Source organism: Rissa tridactyla, chromosome 1 (assembly GCF_028500815.1).
Source record: "Rissa tridactyla isolate bRisTri1 chromosome 1, bRisTri1.patW.cur.20221130, whole genome shotgun sequence".
In the NCBI taxonomy this organism is placed as follows: domain Eukaryota; kingdom Metazoa; phylum Chordata; class Aves; order Charadriiformes; family Laridae; genus Rissa; species Rissa tridactyla.
Window position 1 is genome coordinate 171,356,557 of NC_071466.1, and position 27,897 is coordinate 171,384,453.

General features: G+C 39.2%; 1 protein-coding gene across 5 annotated transcripts in view; it reads left to right on the forward strand.

Moving 5' to 3' along the window:
• Positions 1-27,897, forward strand: part of ATP2B1 (ATPase plasma membrane Ca2+ transporting 1) — a 63,981-nt gene that overhangs the window by 20,794 nt on the left and 15,290 nt on the right. For all 5 annotated transcript variants that reach the window (XM_054204944.1, XM_054204954.1, XM_054204926.1 and 2 more), the window contains exons 2-11: positions 7,258-7,668; positions 13,448-13,645; positions 14,518-14,772; positions 14,853-14,978; positions 15,359-15,502; positions 18,455-18,493; positions 19,607-19,768; positions 21,246-21,460; positions 22,643-22,885; positions 25,293-25,534. In XM_054204944.1, coding sequence (XP_054060919.1) covers positions 7,464-7,668; positions 13,448-13,645; positions 14,518-14,772; positions 14,853-14,978; positions 15,359-15,502; positions 18,455-18,493; positions 19,607-19,768; positions 21,246-21,460; positions 22,643-22,885; positions 25,293-25,534 — 1,829 coding nt within the window. In that variant the 5' untranslated portion in view covers positions 7,258-7,463. The remainder of the gene's footprint in view (positions 1-7,257; positions 7,669-13,447; positions 13,646-14,517; positions 14,773-14,852; positions 14,979-15,358; positions 15,503-18,454; positions 18,494-19,606; positions 19,769-21,245; positions 21,461-22,642; positions 22,886-25,292; positions 25,535-27,897) is intronic.

Here is a 27,897-nt window from a genome sequence, read left to right on the forward strand (position 1 = left end):
ATTGTCAGAACTGATCAGCTGGACGCATTGCTTACAGGCGTGCAACGAGTGACTGAAATGCAGGAATCCAATTCCAGCTCTTGTTGGATGAAATTTGTTACCATCTCACTTTCCCTTTAGTTGAAACTTAGCTGCATATAATGACGTCTCATGCCTCATTTAACGCGTGCCTGTCAGGTTTTGTGACTGGAATGCACCTTGTAATCTGGGAATGCAAGTAAACTCTGATGTAGTCTTAAGATGCATAATTTTAATAAGTGGGATGCCATGCTACCATCTCTTTGAAAAAATTCAGCTTTTTGTATTGCAATTCTTGCCAACATGGTTTTGATAAATATTGATGAGAAAAGAGTAGTAAGTTGTTCCTGAATCTATTAATGTGAATGTTTGTCAATGGATGACTTCACTGCACAAAAAAATAATAATCTACTTTTAGGGATATATATGAAGTTATTAATATGACAGACCTGTTAATACAACTTACTTTACAGCATAATTATGCCAAAAAAACAATTTTAGCCTGAACTGTGCAGGATTAATAGACTCTCCGTCCTCAGTCATCTTATTTAGGATTCAATGGATCTAAAGTAAAGGAAAATAATTGATGGGCATTGGGCACATATTTTTTTTCTTTGCATTTTAAACACTAGTAGGCAGAGCTGTGTGATATCCCAGGTTTGCCTTTAGCCATAGTTCAAGTTTTGGCAGCTCCACTCATCTGAAGTTATCTGAGGAAGCTGACACATTGCAGTGAATGCATTTTAGGTACTTGAACACGCTGAAACAAGGCCAAATGGGACAGAGTCATGCCTAGAGATTAAAACTTTTTTCTCTGGTATTATAGTCTTAACTTGGAATTACCTGGTATTATATGCCGTCCTGTAAAATTTAGCCTTTTTGGTTTAGTTGATGATGTCATTGCAGAGCAAAAAGTAGATGAGCCTAGTAAAAGGAAGTACTGAGAAGGAAGCTTCGGGGCTTGCCGGTGGAGAAGCTGTCTGAGTGCTGATCAGAGTTGTGAACTGCAGGAGACCCTTCAAGACATTGTTCTGTTCCTGGGTATCTGGAATGAATAACTCCTGCTTCCAGAAAAGCGTTTTACGTAGTTACAAACTCAACTTTTATGTGTGGGTTTGTGTCTTGAAGTGTTTGGCTTCTTGTAGGCACCTCAGCATTGTAATATGAAATAGGAGAGTGTGAAAGCCTAGTATTTTAAATAAATGGGACACTTGGATGCTTTCTGTAATGATGACCGCATTGGTTTTATTCTCTAGGGCTTTCTAGTATGCCTCAAAGTCTGATGTTCCCTGAAGGTGTTTGTAGGTTTTTCTGAAGTCCTACTTGTTGGTTCAGTCTCTTGCATCTCTTTAGTTCTCTCATGTTCAAGTCAAAATACCTCAAACTCAGAAAGCTAATGATTAGTTTAAGCTTTTGATAAAATAGTTTTTTCTATACAGCACTTCCTGATCTTGTTTCTTAACCCAGCTGTCACTTTGGTCGGAGTTGACTTGCTTCGTGAGTGTGGAAGGGCCATGGCTTGGGGAAGGCAGGGCGGTACAGGCCTGTGCAGCTGTTCGATGGCATGAGACAATGTCTGCTGGCTTGCCGGGCTCCTTGCAGAGGCTGTGGAGCGAGCTGCTCCGTACAAGAAGGTCATGGTCTTCCTGCCGTAATAACTCGCCTTCAGGATTTACGATTTTCACTTGCTGCTACCAAAACAGGAGCGAAACGATGAGAGAATCCTTTGCATGCACACACCTAATTTGTACCACCAAATTGACTTCAGACTACTGAAGCCCTAATTTGTTAGCCATCATTTCAATAAGAAATAATTTGGGGTCTTAAAAGCAAGAAACAACCATTAGATGAGACTGCTACCACAGAAGTGTCGATCACAGTAGGCAGCAGCAATCCTTCAGATTAAATGTGATAAATACCAGTGTTTACCTCCACCGCAGAGTCTAGAAACAGCAGCCTGTTTTTATTCGTTAGGCAAGTACATCTGCCTCCTAAGAGATTAAGCTTCAGAATGAAGTCAGATTTCTCTTTAAAAACCCAGCAAAACTTGTGACCTTTGAGTTTACAGTTTATAACACGGGAGCTGTAATAAGGGAAACTTGCCATTACAACACTGTTGGGCACGTTACAGGCCGAAGGTGATGTATTCAAAATTTTATTGCAGAGTGCCTTCTAAAATTGTGCCTTCTCCCCCTTAGCTGTTCGATCTACTTGTAATTCTTAAACCAGGCCCTCTGAGATGCTTTAAAAACAACAGCATGCCACTGAAATGGTTTAACTCCTAGTTGTTCAGTTAGGCACATTTTAACATGCGGAATGGTGACCCTTAAATGCGTACTGTTCTGTGTGTAAACTTCTTGTTTTATTGGCATTCATTCATATTTCTTGTGAAACAGCTGGTGAGTTCCTGTAGCCTTTCAAGTAGGTATGAGGGTCTGTCTTTTAAAGTAAGAAAACTGACTCTGCAGGGCAGGTGGCCTCGGACCTTTTCAGTGTGATTTCCAGGTCGCTTTCTCAGTAAAATTGCTTGCCATTATTATAATGTTATAAGCAACTTCCTCTGCCCCCCAGGAAAAATGTCATGTGATAGCTTGAAGCTGTGGAACATACACAGTGCTGTGGGTTTCAAACTAAAGCATGCAAAGGCATATTATATTTTTCGGTATCTTAAAAGCTGTTTTTTTGAAACAGATTAAAATGGCACAACAACTGAAAGATGGGGACAGTTTTTATCACTGCAACCTCTTGGTATGTCAATCTGTCCAGTCTTCATTGGACTAATTAGATTAAACAAAGGCTTTCCTAAGATAATCACTTTGCAAGCCTTTTCCTATGTTACAGCAACCAGCTTTAGTGTGTTGTTGAAGGTCAAATGCTAGTACCAGGTAATACTTAATATCTGAATGCAAAGTCTTCAAGCAGATGTAAAAATTAAATTGAATGGCACAGGATATATAATTGCTGGAGCTTTGGCTCTTGAGGTATGAGTTTGCTTAAGTGTTTTAAGATTTGATTTTCTTAATCAATATTAAGATGCATTTCCTGTAGATTGGTGAAGCAAGTATTAAATGCAAATTCAGTAACAGGAGAGGCTTGGATAGGGCTCTAAGGTGTGCTAGGACCTGTGCATCTCGGCAATAGCATTTATACCACTCTTAAACTCTGCTGTTCGCATTTGATTGTCAGTGTGTGGCCACTGCAAGCTGTCACTTCAAGGTAGCCTTAATTTTAAAGAAAGTACAACACAGATTACAGCTTTCTTCCAAACAAGGAATTTCTAAATTACTAATTCCTAAATACTTTCACCTACGAAGGACTATTTTTGGAGTAATTTTTGAAGCACACTTAATGTTCGGGCCTGCCTCAAAAGTAGCCACTTTTGGGGGCGGGACAGGGGATTAACATGGGTTTATATTTAAGGTGGTGTTACAAGAACATTTCAAGAAGCACATTACAGCTTCTAGCTTGGTCAGCACAGTATGTTCTGGTGGCACTAAATAGAGTTGTAATCTATAGTCTCTTCATGCTTTGGTAAACGTCTCTACATGTAGACTTCTGTTCAGAGCGTGTCCTTTTTCCAGGCCAGCTACAGAGGCTCCTGAGGTTACTGAGCTTCTAATAACTGGTAAAATGATCTGGCCTTTGTTTCATGGGTTACGGTTTTGAATTATTGTCTTTGGTAACAAAGCACATTCACTTAGTGGTAAATACTAATTTGATTTGGTTAAGGAATTTAAGATGCAGTGCTTCTCGTAGGCAGCCGCTGTGACATGACATGTCAGTGAAGCCGTCGCAGTCGTGGAGCATCAGGGTCCTGTCAGGGACACTTCCACAAATATCTGAGTCCTGCCTATGGGAGCGTGTGCTGCTGCTACAGCAAGCTGCCTCTGCGGCACAGGATTTTGTGTCACTGAGTGTGACAGACAATAGCTTTGAAGTTGCTCCTACTCTCAGTGATATGTAAACAAAGGATTATCCAAAAGTTGATGTGCCTAATGAAAGACAGACTTCTCTTAATCATCTTCTGTGCAGCTTCTTTGAGCTGGATGCTAACATAACTTAAACTGAATTAAACTTTGAATAAGCGGGAACTTCAGCAGTGGTGTATAAGTGGCCTTTAGTTTCTGGAATTTAAATAGTGATATATTAGGAGATTGGAAGTTTGAGGCAAGTTGCTTTAAACTATAGTACTTAAGAGCTCGTGCTACTCAAATAATATATCTCAAATGGCTGCTGCAAGAATTAAGAATTCAAACACTAGTCAAAACAAAATATTCCAGTAATTGAAGAGATAAATACTATTAGATTATCTATGCAGTTTAAAAATATGCTGTCTTTTATGGTACTTGAATTTCACTGTTTATAGTTGCATTATGCATCACCGCTTTGTTACAAAAGTGGACTGTTGGAACTTGCTGTAACAGGAAGTGATTGAATGTTGCAAGGTTTGACATCAAAACTGTATTAAGGACATTTCTTAAAGAAGGTTGTAGTGAGATTTTTCTGTAGGAATTGGCAAAGAAACTGTATTAAAAGTCCCTTCTGTACCTGTGTGCTGAGAGGCTTTTATACTGTCCGTTGAAATGCCTGGTAAAAATGGACGACTACAGCAAATTCCTTCTGGTCTGATTTGGTGTAACAATTGCTAATCTAAGGTTTTATCATTTGGAGCAACACTGTTTTTGAATTCACTGAATTTGAAGAGTCTTTGCGGTGTTCCTCTCAATTTTCCACTGCTATTTCCTAACATGGCTGTGTCAAGTAGTCTGTGCTGCTGTCAGAGCTGATCTGCAGAGCCACACTGCCTTTGTAGTGTTAATGTCAGCTTATTGAATTGTCTGTGAACCCGGGGGTCTGTTGGTACCTTTGGACATCACTGAGGTACTTGAGAACATCTGAGAACCCCTTTTAGTATAATCTGTTAGTAATAGCTAATCAGTGGACTGTTATGTCCTAACAAAAATGGATCCAGATGCATAGAGATGATAGAACCGAATGCAAAGCAGAGTAGGGGCTATGATTCAGCACTGTTATTGTTCTTCAGGTAACTTGCATATGAACACAAGTCTTGCTATGGTCCAGTATTCAGTCTCAAATCTTTTCGGTGCTGGACAAGCAGTGACTAGAGCTGCAGCTTTTCCTAACCTCATGTCTGCACTGGGATTTGGGTGTATTTGGGCCTCAAGTGCAGGGCTCCTGCTGGAGGCTTGAACAGAGCTTTTCTTAATTAAAATTAAATCAAGTTTGATGTAATTAGTGGTGGGGCATTCTGCTTGGTCTATTTTTGCCTAATTAGTAGCTGCAGCATCTTCTCCTTAGCCATACAAACACGTTTGCCTGATCTGCTTCTTGTTATACTGTCATAGCTTATGATCAGATGCCAATTGATAAATTCTCCTAGGCTACTAGTTGGTCAACAGCATCTGGCTTTTGGGCATTAAATGAAGAAGTTGTGTGGCTTTAAAGAGCACTCTTTTGTACATGATTTGCATGAATTTCTTCACTTACAGGATACTATAGCAGGACATGTTATAGTCAGCTGAAGAATGTGTGTTAATGAAAACCGCACCCTGGTGTGCCGGTCCATTGCCACGGACTCTTCAACTGTAGTAATTTTTTTTTTTTTCTGCAAGTAGCAGAGAAAGCAATGAAGGTTTAAACTGAATTTTTAAACTTGGTACCTTGATGTTGTAGGATGTTGCAAGTTTTATGCAAATGAATATTGATTGCTTTATGCTTTTTGTTGTTCTCCAGAAAACAGCTATAGACAGTGCTTTTATAGGAATCTCCCAGTGATAGGAAAAGAAGAGTGGTGGCAGTTCTGCTGGAGATGAGACTCACTTGTGGTCAGGTGACATCCCTTCAGGGTCTTCTGAGCATTAGTGGTTGTTTTCAGTGCAAATACAGTACTGTGGCTCAGCGCTTGAAACGATAGATGGACTATAGCTAAAGCTGATTGTTTCCAGAGCAGAAAACTGAGACTTTCCTGGAACCAAGACCTTAGATTTTTGGTAATTAGGTGCTTATACCTGGACCTCAACATAGACACGGTAGTTCAGCTGAACTATCCTCTAACATTGTAGGGCAATAGCCAGAAATCCTTTTCTTCGCTGTTTTACTCTTTGCCTTCATAAAGCAATGCAGTCAGTGGTAACTGTTTCCCTTTGCTAGGCATATGACACCTGAGGGTCTTGTTGACCTGGAAGTGTCCAAATTATTGTTCATCTGAGCCTGACAGTAGTCACGTCTCATGGGGGAATATATTGTTACTTGTGCCCCATTATGTCGATAAAGCTGACTTACATGATCAGACTTCTGTCTTCTGCACACAGCAGATCTTTATATAGGCATGAAGTGTTTGTGCATTCACTATACTGTTGTGCAGATACATGGGTACATGCAAGATGTGTCAGCTGAGCAGGAATTAAATATAGAGTGCTTGGGCAGGTTAAGAATCCTGTGGGTAGATGTTAATTTCTCAGCTGCAGTGCTCTGATAATCAGATGGAAGAGCTGCTCTTAGTCTCCCTATCCCTTCTGTAGGAAAGCGGTATTGTGCAATTTTCCCGTCTGTTCAAGGAATTAAATGCAGATACTGTGGGAGGCTTGAGTTGTGATGAAATGGGCTGGAGGGGAGGCTAAAAGTGTTTGGACACGAAAATGCATTAAGACCTAAGTCTGCCTGAAGATATACTCCTACTTACACTACAAAAGTACTTCACGCATGGGCTACCTTAGTGGTGAAACTGTTTACCTTGAGGTTTGCACAAATGAATTCATGGGAACGCACAAAAAGCTTGCTCATCCCAAACTGTAAGGTGACAGCTTTGGTGAAAAGTTGGGATTTTTAACTTGAGCATGTTCTTACCCCATGTGACATAAGTGGTAGATGCTTCAGCCTCCCTGGAAACAGATTTACTTCCAGGTGTGTTTAAGTTTCCTCTTGATGATGAACGGCATGTATATGCCAAGCAAAATGCAAGACTTAAAGGCAGCAGCTATTCTAAGAAGTTAAGCAAGTATAATAATACAAGGTTATTTTGGGATGGGAAACATCCATTTTATGCCTCGTCACTCTTGCCAGCTGAATGCTAACTAAAAATAGGAATATAGGAAATCTGAAGGAATTGTCCTTAAGCAGAAATTTGTTCTGTAACCTCAATACGAAGAGTAGGGTTGTTTTGCAATGTATTCCAGTATAGCTGTTATGTAACTCAATGTATATTTATTCTTTCCCTAGACTGTACATGCCATTTGGCTTGGGGAACAGAATGCGCCATGGGACAACCTCAAAGATATCTCTCCAGACGGGGTCTCTTACTTGGGTGATGTGTCTCCTCTCCTGACTGTCTTCATACCCAGAGGATTTATTTTCCTTTTGGAAATATTTTAAGTTGAAATCTTGTTCCTTTCTGGAAACTGTCTACGCTAAAGACTGCATGCATCATGGGTGATATGGCAAACAACTCCGTTGCATACAGTGGTGTAAAAAATGCTGTAAAAGAAGCTAATCATGGAGATTTTGGAGTTACTCTTGCAGAGCTCCGTTCTCTTATGGAACTTCGAGCTACAGATGCACTGCATAAAATACAGGAATGCTATGGAGATGTACATGGCATCTGTACAAAATTGAAAACTTCACCAAATGAAGGTAAGTCAATTTTAACGCTATTATTGAGGAAACTCCATTTAGGAAAAACCTTAGTCAAGCAAACTACATCTCTTTTAATATATCAAAGTTTTAAAAAGTATTTCACTTACCATAATAAAATATAGCTTCTTACTCCTCTAAGGCAGAGGTATTCACTGTTAATAAGTAAGCAAGAGTGTTTCAATTGGTCTAACTCATGTGAGATGTTGGATTAGTAGTGAAGTTGCACTTTCCCATAAAGTTAATTGGCGTAGGCATCCACGTATGGAATAGCAATGCAACATAGCAATGTTTAACTTACTGTGAAAGTGTAAGTTTTGTGAATAGCTCATATAACCTATAATTCGCAATTCAGATCATGCTGTCATAGAACACAAGGTTTTAATAGCCTAATGCAGGACTTGCTTATGCTTCTGTGTTGCTACCTAGTTCTTATATTCTCTGATGCAACAATTTTTAAAACTTACATATGTTTTCTATTTGTTGAATTGAATTCGTAATAGCAGGATCTAGTTTTTAAGTCTATAGTATTTCTGTATATTTCATTTGATCCATGCAAAATAACAATACAGCTTTAGGCACTAAGAGGTACTGTCACTATTGGTAGTAGGTTTGTAAAGTGATCACACAATCTTATTCTCTAGAAACAGCATCTTTAAAAAAGTCTTTGCCATGTTGGACTTGGTGGCATTCTTGGCTACCTGATGTTTTGCTCTTTATAGAGTTATTACTCCAAGATAAACTGTACAAATGTGAAGAAGGAAATAAATGTATCAAGTCTCCTTCCTGAAAGGTTTCCGGAAGTTTTCCTTAAGATCTGTCCCTCTCTTACTACTTTCTTCCAATGTGAATGAAAGCTATAAGCTTTAATTTGTGAAAGATGCAAGTCATATTGCTTAAGTTATCTAAACTGTAGTATCCTGTACAAATGTTTTTACATATTTTTATCCAATATAAAAATGTAACGTATCTAACTTCAAATAAACTTAACGTGAATGCCTGCTGTTGATAGTGATTGAGAAGTACCAAAATCAAGATTTTTGCCAGATCGTGGTGTCTCCGTATTTAAGCACTCACAAAGATTTCAACCAGTGTGTTGTCGTGCTGGTAGCAGTAAAGTACCTGCGGTTTTAATCCTGTAGAGCTGTTATTTTCCGTTCTTCAGAAATGCTATGGAAAGGCTTCTCTCCTTGGATCAGGAGCAGACTACTAATGCCATAAGGTATCTTGGGTACATCTGCATTTAGCACGTTTTGTCTTGATCTGCTTTTGAAGCCAAACTCCTGACTTCCAGGCTCCTGAAATTATCTCGGTAGATGAACTGGGTTCCTCTTACCAAACTGAAAGTAGCCAGCTCTCATACCTGACCTAACAGTGAATGGGAATAAACCAGTTTTAGGCTGAAGAAGAAATTTTTAAAACATGAAGAGTGCAAACTTCTGTTCCTTGGCATCAGTGGAGTTAAGAAGTTTTTAGTGCACGCGTGTGAAGCGCTGCTGTGTACGAGCAGTGTAACACCTCCTCGGTAAGAGCAGCAGTCTCTCGGTACTCTGTTGACCTGTTGCATAGTATTGAAAGGCAGGTTCCTTTCTCAGTGAAAAGGGCTGTAGTTTTCTAGAGTCAGGAGCTGAACTGAAAGTTGAATCCTGTTTTACAGCAATCAGCAAGTTTTAAGGCCCATTATTACTGCAGGCTAGGTGGGCATATGATTGTAGACGGCCACGATGCAGTAAGCACCAAATACCTGGTATACTGAAGGATTCGCTGTGTGTCCCTTAAAGTAACAAGTGGGTTTAACACATGGGAATGATGAGTGTCAGGGTACTGAAACTAGAAAGGGTTAGATGCCCTAGATCCTGCTGTACTGAGGACTGCGCGATCAAGGCCTTTCCCTTTCAAAAGGAATTGACATTTAGATGTACTGTCCTGCAATCAGTTAAATACAATCACTAACATGATAAAAGGGCACCATCTTTTTTTTCTTGTGGGAGAGCAGCTCATAAGCACAGCAAGGCCTTGGCAGTTGATTGTGATAATTAGCTCAGAAAAGGTTAAGTAAGATGAGTTAGAGCAGTGTCCTCTACAAAGGTGTCATTTAGGCTCTGAATCACTCCATAAACCTTTAGAGAACCAGCCTCTCTGTCAGGTGAGCTGCTACAAATTTCTCTGAGGTAGTACTGGAGAGTTCTTGTAAAAGTAGAACTAGATCTCTTTTGTCAAATTCAAGTTGTAAGTATAGAGATGGAGACATTTCTAATGGAGAGAATCTAGGCAAGATCTTTGCAGACAGCTGCTATGCGACTAGGTCTGGCTCTCTAAAATCTTGTGTGTACACCTGCAAGGCCTTATGACGCGTCTTCCTCTTCAGAAGCTTTCTTTATGATATGAAATGCTGACTCATGTAATCAGCGGGGGCTTCATGGCAAAAGTACCAGGTAGTTCCAAAATGCCATGCGGTGGATGAGTTCAGCTCGTATAATTTCATGCTTTGAAGTTGTTGACAATGTAAGGCAATGTCTGTTTTCAGGCAAAATCTGTATCAGACCTAACTGATTTGAAAAGAGGAATGGGAACTGTCCTCTACCAGTGTTACTAAAGACAGACACTAAGCAGACTTTACTGCTTAGGGTTTAATGTTTTTTATGCCCTTTACATGTGTACAGATGTATACAAATGGGAATAAAAGAATGTTTGACTTATCTGTAGTAGCTAAAGTCCTTCCTATATTCTGGAGAGATGGACCACCATTGATATTTCCACAGATCTACATAGTTTTCATTGTCTAGTAACTTCTAGATTTTTAATAAAATTTGTGTATGAAGCTTTAACTAGTCCGTTGCCTAATACTTTTCAAACTTAACCCCACGTAACACAAATCGCCCTAGTTAAGATACGTAGTAAACAATATAATGGCAGTAGTTTCAACCTTAGGACTCTAGATTGTAAACTACGAAGTTGCCAGCCGCGTGGTAAACGTAGCAAGTTCAGCAATGGTGTATGGTGGTAGTATGGCAAACGCTAAAAATACAAATGCTTTTTGTCTTTGCTAGGCTTATTTACTAATCTTCACTAAGTGGTTGTGATAGTAGCTTGACTTTATATAGCCTTGTTGGAAAATGCTCTTCGTTCTTCAAAGACCATTGCTGTATGCTTTTGATGTTCTGCATCCTGGTACCCTGTGAAGGGAGGAAGAAAGTGGTCCCACTGACAATAAGTAAATAATCTTCCAGACTCTGCCATGCTAAAAGGAAGAGATAGATGGTACCTGTTGCAGAATAGCAATATGGTCTAGCCTTTTGGAATGGCCAAGCTGTCCTGAGTTTCTCAATCCTCTCCTATAGCTTTATTTTTTCAAAATGGTCTTACAGTGCTCTTTGAGTTGAGTGAAAGTAAGCACCTCAGAGCTTGAACTTCAAGAAGTGTAGTGTTATGGCTAACCACTAAAATTACTCCTTTGTATTAAACCTCCAAGCCTGTGAATTCAATGTGAATCTAAGAGTGTTTGAATAAATCTGATTTATTATATACAGTAAGTTTAATTTGTTTCACTTTTGAAAAGACTTGCACTCCATATTTGGCTTTTCAGTTAAGTGATTACACAGCAGTTGTTAGTATTTAAAACTGAGCTTTGCAGTTCCGTAGTCTTTGGAAAGTGTCGTGAAATACCATGTGATGGTTCTAGGAAGTGTCTGTTAGAGGTGTTAAATACCCCACTTATGATGAAAGCCAGTTGCAGAGGATGCAAGGGGTTCTTATTGATTACCTGGTGTGTTTGCAATGCTTTTATCACTAAGCAGTTGGGTTAACTACTAAAAAACTGCTACTAGGAAAATTGTTGTATTTTAAGTAGGTGACAATAACCTTGGGGGCAATACGATTGCAGTATCCAGATCTTTGCTCTGAACATGGCTGGACGTTTGGACATTTTGCTTTGAAAAATGAGCTCTGAATGGCAGGTTAGGTAGCTGGAACGTGTTGAAGGAGTAAACAGGAGGTGTACTTACAGAAGATTTTTGAGTGCATGACCTCGCACTGAATCACGGAATCACGGAATCTTCAGAGTTGGAAGGGACCTCTAGAGATCATCTAGTCCAACTCCCCTGCTAGAGCAGGATTGCCTAAAGCACATCCCTCAGGGCTGCATCCAGGCGGGTCTTGAAAATCTCCAGAGAAGGGGACTCCACAACCTCCCTGGGCAGCCTGTTCCAGTGCTCTGTCACCCTCACTGTAAAGAAGTTTTTCCGTGTATTTGAACGGAACTTCCTATGTTCTAGCTTGTGCCCATTGCCCCTTGTCCTGTCGCTGGGAACCATTGAAAAGAGCCTGGCTCCGTCCTCCTTAAACCCACCCTTTAGATACTTGTAAACGTTAATCAGGTCCCCCCTCAACCTTCTCTTCTCCAGGCTAAAGAGTCCCAGCTCTTTCAGCCTTTCCTCATAAGGGAGGTGCTCCAGTCCCATAATCATCTTGGTTGCCCTACGCTGGACTCGCTCCAGTAGTTCCCTGTCCCTCTTGAACTGGGGAGCCCAAAACTGGACACAGTACTCCAGTTGTGGCCTCACCAGTGCAGAGTAGAGGGGGAGAATGACCTCCTTCGACCTACTGGCCACAGTCTTCCCTATGCAGCCCAGGATGCCATTGGCCTTCTTGGCGACAAGGGCACACTGCTGGCTCATGGATAATTTGCTGTCTACCAGGACCCCCAGGTCCTTCTCCTCAGAGCTGCTTCCCAGCATGTCCGCCCCTAACCTATACTGGTGTTTGGCATTCTTCCTTCCCAGGTGCAGGACCCTACACTTGCTTTTGTTGAACCTCATTAGGTTCTTCTCTGCCCAGCTCTCCAGCCTGCCCAGGTCACGCTGGATGGCAGCACGGCCCTCTGGAGTGTCATATACTGGTGTCATATTCTGGAGTGAATATACTTGGTATTCCTTTATTTTTAAGGACTTGGATAACTCTTGAAGCATGTAGTGCCTTTTAGTGAAGGTCCCTCACTCTTGCCTGCTAGTTACTGTTCCTTAAGGATGGTACGAGAGTTGAGGCTCTGAAAGAAACATGCCATATTAGAAAGAAGATAGGTACAAAACTGAGGTGACAGACCCTGCACAGTGTTAAATATGGGCTCTACATGAAAGGAGATAGAAAAAGAAGATTCAAAAGAGCAAACAACTGCTGTCCAGGTGGAAGCAGCATCATTAAGTGCCTGGAGAGCTTCACCAGCTTTTAATAGTATTTTATATTATAATTAAATAATACACAAACACAACGTTTATAGTCTTTTATTTTATTGATATATTAAATATTTCATTATAAATGTTACATTAATTGTAGGATCCTAGGATGTTATCTCTGAATACAGAATCCCTACAGTGGGAACCAGAGCTGGCTTCACAGGCTGTGGTCTTGCTAAAGCTCCATGGTGCTACTCAGTCTCGATAGTAGTAACTCTGCTAATGATGTTGTCTTGAAAACTTGTTTACTTTTTACGAAGGTATGTCTGTTACTATTAATTCTGTTGCTATGTCATATTAAGTGCAAGTAGGTAGACCATCAACTTACTTTATATTGGCAGAGTGTGAATTATAAAATATAGCTGATTTTCTATAGTGACTCAGAGTTAGTGATAATACTTATGAAATTATACTTGAGATATGGCTTTTCAGAATTGTTACTGAAATATGGAGTGGGACTTCGCTCTGTGAATGGGAAACCTCAGTCACTTCTAATGGGAGGGTGAAATGCAAATAAGTGTCACTAACTTTGTCTTATTATTAAATAGGTTTAAGTGGAAATCCAGCAGATATAGAAAGGAGAGAAGCAGTTTTTGGGAAGAACTTTATACCTCCTAAAAAGCCAAAAACATTTCTTCAGTTAGTATGGGAAGCACTACAGGACGTTACACTAATTATATTAGAAATTGCAGCCGTAGTATCCTTGGGCCTTTCTTTTTACCAGCCTCCGGGAGGAAATGAATCACGTAAGTAAACTTTTTAAAAAGTAGGTCTCTACCTGTATTATACTACTGACTTTTACAGTCCAACATGCCTGTACTGTAAATCTGATTGGAGACTGTAAGTCAGTGGAAAAGCAGCTTATTGTTTTCTTTTTGAGAGAATGTTACTAAAACTCTAGCTTGCCTTAAAAGGGCAACATGAGAGATTTCCCTTATCATGATCTGGTATCACTCTGACCAAAATAATGCCAAAGGTAGAGTGCAAGCAGCAGGAGCAAGGACTTGTCTTAGATCCTGTCATGTTTCTGTGCAAGTGGTTTTTTTTAGCTTTGCCTCAAATATTTAAGCAATTTATTATTTGCGGTCATGTGCTTTCTTTGGGGAGTCAGCAAGTCTTAAATTTTCCTTGATTTGCAATATGACACTGGTAACTTTCTAATTTAAGAAATTAAGCTATATTTGTACTTCTAAATGGAAGATGAAGGGATCTGGCCTTCATTGAACTGAATTTTTGCTATGATATCTGACTTGCTAATATAAAGTAGGAAATGCTGAGAAAGCAGAAGGTTGTTAACTAATTGTCTAGCGTGGCTTTCTTATGCCATTATTAAACAGGATAATAAAGACACATAACTTTCTATATCAACTTTTCTTACGTTCAGATAAGCAGGGATGTAAATTCTAGGTGGTTTAACTTCCCTGAGCTGCTCTAGCTTTCAGATTCTTTAGCTTTGTCTGTGTTACCTTTACTGAAAATAAATGTAAAATTGCAAAGAAGGCTAGCATGGAAAATGTTTAGCAGCTATTAGAAGTTTTTCTGTTTGGCAAAACTTTTTTTTTTGGTTGAAATAACTATCTGCTTGAACTTTCTTAAATCTAAAACCTGTCTTCTACAGTATGTGGATCAGTAAATGTTGGTGAAGAAGAGGAGGAATCTGAAGCAGGTTGGATTGAAGGAGCAGCAATCCTCCTATCTGTAGTTTGTGTGGTATTAGTAACAGCTTTCAATGACTGGAGTAAAGAGAAACAATTTCGGGGATTGCAGAGCCGTATTGAACAAGAACAGAAATTCACAGTCATCAGAGGTGGCCAAGTCATCCAAATACCAGTAGCTGACATAATTGTTGGAGATATTGCACAAGTGAAATATGGTAAACTTATTTTTAAAGTTGAACTTTCTTTTATTTTTAAAAAAGGAACTGCAGTCAACATACCCAGTGATCTTTCGTAGGTGATCTTTTACCGGCTGATGGTGTACTCATTCAAGGAAATGACCTCAAAATTGATGAAAGCTCACTGACGGGAGAATCTGATCATGTTAAGAAATCTCTGGACAGAGATCCTATGCTGCTGTCAGGTGTGTAACATTTCACAATTCTTGCAGAAAATGTTTATTTATTTCTTTTTTCCTGGGGGTAAACTGGTTATTTAAAATTTTGAAGTTAAAATCTGGCAGACTGGACCTTATCTAGGCTGACTCCTAAAAGTATCCAAAGCCAGTGCAACTAGTACAAAACTTGGTAAAAGCAAGCAGACTCTTAAAGCTGACAAACATTTTGTGTAGTTGCTTATGGTTTTATTTTCCTCATAGCTTTGTCAATTAAAGCTCATGGGGAACACAGTGGTATATATACACATCTTATGGTTTCAACAACATGACGTTTGAGAGCGCGTTTCCTTTGTGCTCTGCCATATGACCGCTCAAGTCTCAGTGGAAAACTTCATTCAATCTTTCAGGTACACATGTGATGGAGGGCTCTGGAAGAATGGTAGTTACTGCTGTAGGTGTGAACTCTCAGACTGGAATCATCTTTACCTTACTTGGAGCTGGAGGAGATGAAGAAGAGAAGGAGAAGGAAAAGGAGAAGAAGGACAAGAAAAGTAGGCATAATAATCTTAAATCCCTGGGGAGGGAGGGGTGAACTTTTGACTGTTTCTGGATAAAAACATGTTCTAGTCATCTGGAGCCAGAAATCTTTCGTTAAACCTCATACTTTCAGTAGGTTTCACAGGAAAAAAGCCCCAGGTCCAGTGACCTGAGAGTACACCACTACTAATAACTCTTCTCACTTGGATTTCTAATTAAACTTCAGATCTTGTTGATCAATTAGAGGCTGGAAAGTTTACAACTCCTAACCAGCCATACCATGTATGAATTGTTAAACTGCCATCTTGTGTAACTTCAAAGTACACTCATGTCTAATACCAAATATTTATTTATGGCATACAGGTTATTACCAATAACTCAACCTAATAAGTATCTAGTTCTGCTTTTGATGTATAGAAAATGTCCTCTATATGGAGTTCTTCTACAACACTTGAAGGGGAAAAGCTTGTATCATTGATACATGTGAATATCTTAAACATATATAAGACTGATTTTGAAAAAAATGAGCAGACAGATTGTTGTGCCACCCTTTCTTCCAGAGCTGAAACTTTGAATGTTCAGAGATACACAAAAGGCAAATCCCTAGCAGTACTTTTCTGTAAACTTTTTTTTTTTTTGAGGGATGAAGGGCTTGTAACCCAGAATATTTTGGAGCCCTTCTGTGAAATGGGTTATCTTCCTTGTTCTGAAGGACTTGCTTAGTTGCTGGAATTAGAAGGGCACTTACCTAAGCCGCAGCCTTTATCCTGAGAATCAAAGCTTGGAAATGTTAAGCAGTAATGTTTTAATATAAGCTCTCCCAAGGCGTGTTCAGGACCAAGCTTCACCACAGCAAAATTTTTTCTAGGAACTGTTGTGAGGCCTACTCATGGGCCTGAGCCTGAGGATTCTTGGCAGAAAAATATACTTTTTTCATCAGAGGACTATGAAACAGTAATGGAAAGCCATAAATGGAAAACCACACACAGAAATGCATTTAGGAATCTCTGTGGCCTTCAAACTAAGGAGGCAATTGTTGCAATGTGTGCTTGGTGCAGGAATTAGGATTGAACTCTGCTTTTTGTCTCGTCCTAATCCACAAATACTTTACAATTCTGACCCTTCGTTTCTTCAGAAGTAAATTGTAGGAATTGTTACAAGAAGAATCGAAGGTTCAAAACTAGTTTCAAGCTCAGTCATGGTAGTGAAGAGCAAAAGTTGACCTGCAACACTTCCAGGGATTAGTGTGGAACAGTTTTTATCCTTTGCTCCTTCCCTTACAGAGCAAGGAGAAGGAAGGAAGCAACAGTACCAGCTGTTACAGGAGATATGAAGAAGAGTATAGCTTTTATTAATAGTCTGCCAGTGTTTATTATTCTGTAAGCAGAATTCTTTTTGACAAGTAGTGTTCTGGTGTATCCTAGGGCCTGAATTTCTGTGATTTTTTTTTTTTTTTTTTTTTGTCTTTCAGGGTAGACAACCCTCTTTCCCTTAAGTTAGGTGCCTAATAAGATTCTCCTTGGTAAAACTCAGGTTAAACTAAATTAGCTTCTCTGTGAATGTTAAGGAGATTAAAGTGGCTATTTTTAGTTGGCTGTGTATGGCTTGGTTCACAGTGAAAGCAAACGTATGTACAAGGAGTTAGAAGTAACACAAGTGTAGAGCTTTGCTCATGTAAGAGGGAAAGGGGAACTAGGAAAGAACAAATACTAACTTAGGAGACTATGGTGAGTTCTTAAGAAGTCTGAAGTGGCATCTTGTGGAGAAGGTGAACATGCCTTGTGGTTTTTTCCTCCTTGGCTGTTCTGCAGATGCTCGAGGGGAAATTTTATGTATCAAAATCAGACTATGTCTATAGTAATAATGTAGTGGAGGTATTAAATGTCGTGCCACACGCGCTGCTTGATAATTTGATTTTCTTCTACCTGAGTACTTTCATACATTTCAGCCTACATAACCTAAGGCTGAAGACTTAATGAATTACCAGTGATACTGAAAAATTCTGGGTTTTGTTCTAAGTTCCCCAATTTTGTGCTTTCATTTCAGGTTATTGCAAAAAGTAACTATAACCATTGCTTTCTCTACTTAGGAGAAACGTTTGTCTCTTGCCAAGGTATTATCTAAACCTTTTTACCTGAAAACCCAAAAAAAGAAGGTAGTGTGTGCCCCTCTGCCCCAATAAGCTACTCCTAATGTTTGGTCTTCTGGTTACCTTTAATGTTTCACTCATTAATGTATTTCATTATTTCACTGTACTTCTTTATGGTCTCTTGTTGAGCTCCATTCCTGCACAGAGGTAGGAGTGATATTTTTATTATGAACTTGAACTATTCTCTTAGCGGTGGAATATTGGTATGTTGCCAACAGATTATGTTCATGCTTGCGTAAATAGGGTTAGCATAGATCCAGTAATCCAGTGCTGTGCCTCCATTAAGCTTTGGTGTGGATTTATAAGTATTTTATACTACAGTAGCTTCTGCAATGTTGTACAGAATCACTGATTCTGGAAGTGAGATCCTACAGTTCATTTACAGTAGTAGTCAGATACAGTTGCCAAGTGTTGGAAGAACAGAAAGCAAGACTGAGGCCATCAGAATCACTTTAACGTCACAAATTTCTTTCCTAGAAAAATGTTTAGGCAAGCCTTTTAAAAGCTTTCCTCACAAGTAATAAATATCTGTATTAGTAATTTGTGCAAACTTAACTGTGGTAGCATAACGCTGCGGCAGTCTTGTATGGGAAAACTAAAGTCCAAAAAAATGATGTGAGATGTTTCTGTGAGTTGACTTACACTTTTAAAGCCTTGGTTATGTCAGCACTCTGTCTCCAGCTTGTTCTACATTTTTTTTCTGAAATGCAGTTGCTTGTTTCAGCATATGGTAATATATGCATTATATATAAACATAAACACTGAAATGAACTATGGACAGCCAATTTAAAACACAACTTGTTCCTCTTTCCAACAGGTAAAAAGCAAGATGGAGCTGTTGAAAACCGTAACAAAGGTAAGTGCATGTTCTCTGATCCTTTCTTGCCCTTCTGTGTTTTCTGAAAGTGTATGTAATAAATACATACTCTCTTATGAAAATGCATATTGAAGACTTGGATCCAAGGTGCTTATGCTAAAGATGGCATAAGTGAATTTGCCCAAAACAAACGCTTAAATGAACTTGTTAGTCTCAACATAGCTAGATACTACAAAAGTAAACGTTACCAATGATTCTTCAAGCTATCTTGTTGAGGTGAGTTAACCTTGGCTGGCTGCTGGATGCCCACCCAGCTGCTCTCTCTCTCTCCCCTTCCTCATCAGGATGGGGCAGAAAATAGGATGAAAAGCTTGTGGGTTGAGATGAGGATGGGGGCATCACTTGCTAATTATCTTTACAGCTGGAGCATGCTCAACTTGGGGAAGACTAATTTATTGCCAATTAAAAATAAAGTAGGATGATTAGAAACAAAACCAACTAAAAACACTTTACCCCCACACTCCCTTTTCGTATAGGCTCAACTTCACTCCTGACTCCTCTACAGCCTTCTGAGGAACACAGAGGGATGGGGAATGGGGTTTTTGTTCAGTTCATAACGCTTGTCTCCGCTGCTCCATTGTCCTCATGTTCCTCACCTGCTCCATGTCCGGGTCCCTCCCACAGGATGTAGTCCTTCATGAACTTCTCCAGTGTGGGTTCTTCCCACGTGGTACAGTCCTTTGTGAACAGACGGCACAAATGTGGGTCTCCCACAGGCCCACAGTTCCTGCCAGGAGCCTACTCTGGCATTGGCCCTTCACAGGCTGCAGTTTCCTTCAGGGTACATCCACCTGCTGTGGTATGGGGTCCTCCGTGGGCTGCAGTGTGGATATCTGGTCCACTGAGGTACTCCGTGGGCTGCAGGAGGACAACCTGCCCGACCATGGTCTGATCCACAGGCTGCTGCTGTCAGCACCTGGGCACCCACACCCAGTATGCTTGTTTAAACATTCACGTGTAGTATGGCATCTCTGGATACACGGTGTTGTGCAGTACTGGTGTTTAGTGCAGCCTGGTGTTATTAAGCTTTTGAAGTATCCCTGATTTTGGGTACTCCTCAATGACTAAACTTTATTTCATCTTAACTTCTAGCTAAAGCTCAGGATGGTGCAGCCATGGAAATGCAGCCACTGAAGAGTGAGGATGGTGGGGATGGAGATGAGAAAGACAAGAAGAGAGCAAATTTGCCAAAGAAAGAAAAGTCGGTTCTTCAAGGCAAGCTTACAAAGCTTGCAGTTCAGATTGGCAAAGCAGGTATGATGTATCAGTACCCTCCTTACGTTGATGTCACACATTTGAATAAAATTGGAATATGCATAGTTTGTAAGGTGATAACTTAAGTAGCTAGCCTTGACCGGTTTGATTATTTTAAATGCAAAATTCCAATGTGTCAAAGCATGCTGATGGCTTCTCAAGAGCATGTCATGTAGATGGCTTTTACTTTTCCTTGATTTAAATAGATTCAGGCTGTAGAGTGTCAGCTTCTGAGAGAGAAAATTCCAACTTCATAACATTGAACAACTGTTATGAAAGATGTTTTTAGGTAAGATACGGCATTTAGTGATGTACCTAGAGAACTACAAATTGAGTGAAGTCTGGAAAAAGTGGTAGGGGCAACCAGGTTATCTCTGGTACTTCCAGGGGCTTAGGAATTTCCACTTAAAATACACCTTGCTGATATGTAACATTTTTATTGACTTTCTGCTATTCTTTAGCTTCCGTTTCTCTTCTGTGGGCTAATATTCAGCTGTCTTGTCAAAACGTTCAGTAAACTGTTGTTTCTTGAAAGTAGACTAAAACAACGATGAAGTTCAGCGTAAATTTTGGGCTATATTGTCTAGTATGTAGAGGTTTAATTCAAATATTTCAGGATTTGTTTTTGTCTGTGTAGAACTGTTGAAAGATTTAGGCTAGAAGGAACTTCTAGAAGTCTTGTAGCCCAGCCCACAGCTCAAAAAGGGCTGACTGCAGCATCTATGTCAGAAGACAGTTGTGGTGTGAGGACAAAGCAATTAAACTTTTAGCTTTAGCATTCCATAGTTATGTATAGCAATGTTAACTTTTCAGAGAAACTTGTACTAACAAATATTGAATAAAGCTTGTCCTGTTGCTCTGGGATGGTGCACACACTGAAGCATCTTTCTATGAAGAGCTGAAACTTCGGTGACTTCTGTTCCTTTATTCCAGCCAGGTCCATTTTCCTTCACTGTTTTCATGTGGTGTCTTAAGTGTGCCACCCAGCTTGCTAACAGCAGTTTTGATTTTGTCTTCCCAGTTACTCCCAGTTCATTGAACACTGTGCTTAGCTGCCGTATTTAATCCCACCTTCAGCAGGAAGCAGGGTGCAGACTGTCAGCAGCTTTCCCTACTGAATAAGTTAGCAGTATGATTGCTGAAGGCCTGCTGAATTATTTCAGTTCTTATTCTGCTTGGTTAATTGACTTTATAGATGGGTGCCTCCTGTTCATAATTAGATCTATGCTTTTCAATTAAATGGGAAGGAAAAAAAGTTATTAGAAGTTTCTAGGTGCAATGCATGAGAAAATACTTGCATTGGAAGGTGGAACACCTTATGAGAGCTACCTCAGTGTTTCCTGTCTTGCCTGTTTAACATCTTAGTTATAAACTAACTTCTGTAAAGGCAGAATTATTTGCAGTTGACTTATCCAGAGTCTCTATTGCCAAATATTTGAGATAATTTCTGAAAACTGTTTATTCTCTTTTTAACAAGGTTTGTTGATGTCTGCCATCACAGTCATTATCCTGGTGTTATATTTTGTAATTGATACCTTCTGGGTTCAGAAGAGACCTTGGCTTGCTGAATGTACACCAATTTATATTCAGTATTTTGTGAAGTTCTTCATTATTGGAGTTACAGTCTTGGTGGTGGCAGTACCAGAAGGTCTTCCACTTGCGGTCACTATATCTCTGGCTTACTCTGTTAAGGTAAGTGAATGGATGGGAGAACAAATTTTAATGGTAGGTGGTTGTATTCATCAGCTGTACAATCTCAGGTGAGATATGCTGCATCACGTATACATAATAGACCGGGGAGAAGCTTTACTCATTTCTCTGAACTTCATAAGAAATCTGACACAGTATTTCTCTTAATCTCTGAATACACACTAATATGAACAGTGAGCAGTAACAGCCTGTTGTCGCCAACTAAAGATGAATGGGTCTAGCTCATAACATTGTAGCATTTGCTTATAATAAATAGATGCATTAGAGTTTGTGAATAACAAACTCTTCTGTGAACCTGAACTTCTAATGAACTGATGTGTTAAGCAACTACTACAAAAGTTTCCAGATTGATTCTCCTTGAGGACTGACTGTTGTCAAACATATAGCTTTCAAATAGCTTTCCGTTTATTATATAGCATGGTTTTTTGCTCTTTGCTGTCTTGGTTTTCTTATTGCTTTAGCGTGCTGGGACTGATTATTGATCTGAAAATCCAATTGTAGATACTATGGCTGTTTAGGCTGTGTTCTAAAACTTAACTTACAGCACTAACTAGTCATAGTATTGTATCCTTTGAATTTACTCTTCCTCTTTGAGGTTAAAATACTATCCAAAACCTGTTGAGTAAAGAATTTGAAGTGATACTTAATCTGTGAAACTTCTGTAATCCTCACTATCTCAGCTGAAACATTAGGCTCCCAGTTTGTATTTAATTTTAAGTCTGACTCTAGCGTCTTTGAAATAATATCCTGTGATTTTCGGATAAGTCTGTAACAGAGCTTACTTATCGTTCTTTTAAGAGGAAAGACTTTTTTTAATGTTGTATCTGGTAAAGCTCAGTCTGTACCTCTCTATTTCTAAATATATCGTAAACTAGTTGCTCATAATAGTCTGAATAGTATCAGTAGTCGATGTGATATGCAGATACAGGAGATTAAGACTGTATTTATGAACCTTCTTCAAAACAAAATTTACTGTGATATAATAGACTTAAAGGTATCCTGACAGAATGTGGCAGCTACAGATTCTTCCTTGGTGAGATGCCAGATAACTTAAAGGCTGAGTGTCTTCTGAAACTGCTGTGTAAGACTGGACACCCTAAATAAGGATTTCTGAAATGTGAAAGAATGGTCATGGATGGCTGTTGACTGCTTTTATTTCCTTAGAAAATGATGAAAGATAATAACTTGGTGAGACACCTGGATGCATGTGAAACAATGGGCAACGCAACAGCTATTTGCTCAGATAAAACGGGAACATTGACTATGAACAGAATGACAGTGGTCCAAGCCTACATCAATGAAAAGCATTATAAAAAAATTCCAGAACCAGAAGCTATTCCAGAGAAAATTATGGCTTACCTTGTGACAGGAATTTCTGTTAATTGTGCTTATACTTCCAAAATACTGGTAAGTGGATTTCTTCATTCTAATCAAGGTAACTAAACAACTTCCTCAAAAGATGCAAATTGTCTGGTGGCCGCGTGGTAGGCAGTTAAGTGTAAGTGTGTGGCAAAATGCAGTGTAAGTTATTTTGTATCTGCTGTAAATTGCTCAACTGTTCATTTGAGACTAAGCTTCAAAAATAGCTTATTTCAGTTGGAATTGGTAATTCAAAGATACCATCCCCAGAAGATAACTTCCTTTAAGTTCACAGTTGCGTCTAAATTTTTTAGAAGTGGGGCTGTTCATACCTTACTTGAAGAGCATCTTGGCTTGATTTGAGTGCTACTTCAAAGTAAGCATGTAAGAGTAGCATAACATTAGCTCGAATGTAATGAGACAATGCAAGTACAGATGAGGATTTTGATGGATTTTTTAGTCCAGATACTGCTGTATGGGTTTGTAGGCTTTATAGTTGTAACATCTTTGCTCATACCTTGTTTGAGACCTCCAAAATATTTTGAAATAAAAAGAATAATGGACTGTTACACATTTTACATACTTGGCTATTTAGCGTTTTTGCATGCGTCGTTTTCTGCAACTCCAAACATAGTTTCTTTGCTGTAGCTATTCCAATGTGTTGCATAACTTCTATTCTTTAAGGCAGTAAAAATAATAATTAGAATTTAGCTTAAAAAAAATATTAATAAATTAGCACTTCAAGATTTAGTAGAAGCTTCCACTGTGAATGCCTTTGTACAGGAATAGTAGTAAAACCCCAGTCCAAAAGCTATTTTTCAGCCAACAAAGATGCTACCTTGGCAAGAGTTTCCTCAGTAGCAGTACTTGAGGCGACACATCAAGATCACCAGCACAGATTTCTCTGAAACAAGACTGAAGTACTAATGAGTTAGAGCATGTGAGCATTATAGAAAGAAAAAAAAAAAAAAAAAAGTAGCTGCATGTAAACTGACCGGGTCCTTTACTACTAGAATTTTAATCAAATTACATCCAATGCAGCCAGAGTTAGTCTGTTTTTCAGAATCACAGAGGGCTGAAAGGGACCTCCTGAGATCCTCTGGTCCAAACCCGCTGCTCAAAGCAGGGTCACCCAGAGTGCATTGCTTAGGGCTGTGTCCAGTTAGGTTTTAAGCATCTCAAAGGATGGAGACTCTTCAAACTCTGGGCAACCTCATTAATTATTTGACAACCCTTAGAGTAAAAAAGGTGCTTCCTTGTGTTCAAATGGAATTTCAAGAGCCTTGGTTTGTACCTGTTGTCCCCTCATTGGGCACCACTAAAAACTCTGGCTTAGTAGTCTTTAGCCTTGTCCTGCTCGCCTGCCCCATTCAGGCATTTAATACATACTGGTAAGTTTCTCCCCCAGAGCCTTCTCTTCTCCAGGCTGAACAGTCCCAGCTCTCTCAGCCTGTCCTATGTCAGGTGCTCCAGTGCCTTTATCATCTTTGTGGCCCATAGCTGGACTTGCTGCTGGATGTCCATTGCTTTTGTACCAGGGAGCCCAGAATTGGACATCTTAAACTGCACATTAAAGTGAACATTTTGAAAGTGTGAGTATTCAGTACAGCCAAATACAAGATCTTGCAGCTCTGGATGATGAAGATGGATCACTGACTTTTGATTAATATAGTTCAGCTCTAGTTGCTTGAGGCATGTCAGGCTGAGTAAGTGCTTCTGCCTTTTTTGCTACAAACTACGCTGCAATGTTATAGCTATGTAAGCTCAGAAATATCTTGAGAGAAATACTCCTTTACTTTTAGCACTAGTATGTGCATATTCCACATTGCTGAGCTTAGAAACTTGTTCTGGTATTAAAGGGTTGGAAACTTGTTTCTGAACTCTTTCCAGTTAAATAGGCCATGGCCTGGAAAACAGAACTCGTAGTGAGACTTAAGAGGCTTAAAGACTTAGTTTGTTCAGTAGAAGGCTAACAGGTGATGTGATTGTAGTCTAAGTCATTGAGGAAGAGTTATTACAGGAGAGGATACATTAATTTAGCAGAAATAATGCCATTTAGCTTGCTTAAATCAGTTTAAGTAAACTTATCTGTACTTATAAAATGAAAAATAATTATTCAGGGACTACACTCAATTGATCAGGTAGATATTTCAAGCAATGGAGATTGCCTTTTAGAAAAGTCACGTTGGGATTTGACACAAACTTAATGGGTGATTTTTGAGTCTGAGAAAGGGACTGAAAAATCCCAAACAGCTCCAGAAGAAGTTACTTACAAAAGCCAGCATTATGATTTTGACTCGTGTCTCATAGGAATTTATAGCGTAATCATTGTGAAAGCGAAACTTCCCCATCTCAGAGCTGAGCTTGGCCTTAGCTTCCTTGTTGCCTGAATGCTGTACTTCAGTGGTTCGTAAGTTAACCTCCTAATCAGCAAAGGTTCTTGTTCTTCTTGCAGCCTCCTGAAAAAGAAGGTGGCCTACCACGTCATGTTGGAAATAAAACTGAATGTGCCTTGCTGGGATTGCTCTTGGATTTAAAACGTGATTATCAGGACGTAAGAAATGAGATACCAGAAGAGGATTTGTACAAAGTGTACACCTTCAACTCTGTTAGAAAATCTATGAGTACTGTGTTAAAAAACTCTGATGGCAGTTTCCGGATATTCAGTAAAGGTGCCTCTGAGATAGTTCTTAAAAAGTAAGAAAAACTACTATTGTAATTCAGCACTTAAATTTGGCTAAATGTTGTGATAGGTGAGGAGACTGAAGTGCTAAGGAACATTGTGCCATAAATCTGGGAAATGTTTCTGTCGTCCTGTTATCAAACAAATGCAGCCGTCCTGTACCCTTGTGGTTGCAGCCGGCTTCCCACCTTGTCTCCCTTAATTGACTTCCTACAGTAAGGTGGGCAACTAGCATTTCATTTACTTTAATTCTCACACCTCAGCCCCACCCCCCCCAAAAGAGCTGGTGATTATTTTTAACTTGTGAACTCTGCTCTGATACAGGAAAGCATCTATGAATTGATCTATTCTCTAGTTAAACTATTTAAGTTTTAGGTTGGTCAGAATGCTCACCCATCTTCCAGTGAAGCCCCAACAGCTGATATGCCTTAACTCCAGGAAGGAAAGACTTGTGCCTTTGAAAAGCGATTGCTTTTAGCTTCAAAAGACCCTGCAAATTCGTGTCCAAGTTGATCATTTTAACAGGAGGTTGAACTTGGCCAATGGAGAAACTTGAGGGTTTTTAATGTGACAAAGCAAATTGCTTCCTTATTCATCTGGCCATCTATAGAGGATTTATTAGAATGAGATTAGACTATTAGTGAGAGATTAGTCACTACTGGGACAAACCTTTGGGCGTGAAGGCGTCTGTGGTAACTCCTAACTAGGTTAGGAGAGAAGTCAAGCATGTATGCATGATGTTCTCTAGGAACAGCAGTTGCAGCCCTTCTGGTTTCGGTTCTAACGTCAGACTATTTCTAGTCTGAGTACCGCATAGATTATGTTCATCAGTTCAGTTTGCCTTTTTGCTTTCTACTAGCTCCCCAAATCATTATCTAGGAAAGTACTAATGCACTAAAGAAAAAAGATGAAATCTTCCTTTTCCTCAACTTAGTGCTGACAACAAAAGGTCAGTCTTTAAAGGACTCTTGTTCCTTTTGATATGTGAATTATTTCATAGCTAGATTTTAAGCCAAGTCTCATCGGTGGATAACTATGCCTATATTTGCATTACTTCTACCTTCAGAAGTATTTTGTACCTTATCTTATTGAGCAATTGAACTGTAGAAGTTGCTAGAACTCATTCAGCCCAGACTCATGTGGTCCACTTGGCTTTGTAACTGAGATAAGAAAATAAATAATAAGAACATTTGGCAAAGAACAAGAAAACCTAGACTGATTTGGATACTATTAGAATAGCTGTAATTCCAAAACTATTTCAGAGTATGCACTGACTAGGAAAAAGGCTTAGCATCATAAACTACGTTCTTTACCCACTACCTATGCAGTGCCAGAAATTAATCTCAGAGCTTGTAACCTGGTTTGCCAGTTGTGCTGCTCATTCTTTATTATAACATGTATGACTATTCTTGAGCACAGAAAGCTGAAACATGAATATTTATAAGACACAAATGAGTCACTAAGAAGTGTATAAAAAAATGCAGCAATTTTTTTTTCAAGCAGAGCAGTTTTATTCTTCTTGACTTACTTCAAGTACTTGACTTGATGGTGAGTTTCAATGAAATCTTTACATAAAACTTACTGCCTTCCATTTAGTCATCTTGGAATGCTGTGAATTTATCACAACCTCTATGATGGCAGATAACACAAGATATCCATAGTGGTTGCTGATGTTTGAACAGATAACCAAATTCAGATAGACTTCAAATTTCAGTTATGATGAATACTACAAAGCTTTAAGGGACTACTTCATTTTAATTTCCCATTTTTTTTAATATGTATTGTATCTGGGAATCCCCTTGGACTAAGCATTTAAATGTAGCAGTAGTCATCTTAGCAGATCTGACAGGTATGACTGTGATACTTTAAAATAGTCATAAATTCCTATCTTTTAGTACTAAATAGTAAATTGCGAATTAGTACTAATTCGTAAAACACATGCTTATGGCGTTGCTTTATGGGAAAACTTTGCTAAGGACACAGATGAATAAGACTAAATTTATTGATAAAAATATTTCATAGTGTTATATTCATGGCATCAGTATTGGTAACGTACTTATGCTGTCTATGAAATGAATGGCATCTTTGGCATGAAGAAACGTAACTAAAAGAGCATGTGTTGAAATGCTAGAGTACGTAGTGTTGAATCCAGTCTCTTCTACGAACACTTAAATCAGATTTAAGTATTTGTTTTTAATTTAATACTTCACATTAAGAACTCTATGCCGGATGCACAGATTGTCGGGGGAGCAGGGGGCAAACCTTACCGCTTTTAAGGATAGCAGTACCAGAGATTGCTTTTAATGCTGTGAGTTTAGTGCTTACAGCTGTGTAAGCACCACATGCGTGTTCTGGAAGCGTACTGTACTTCTGAGAC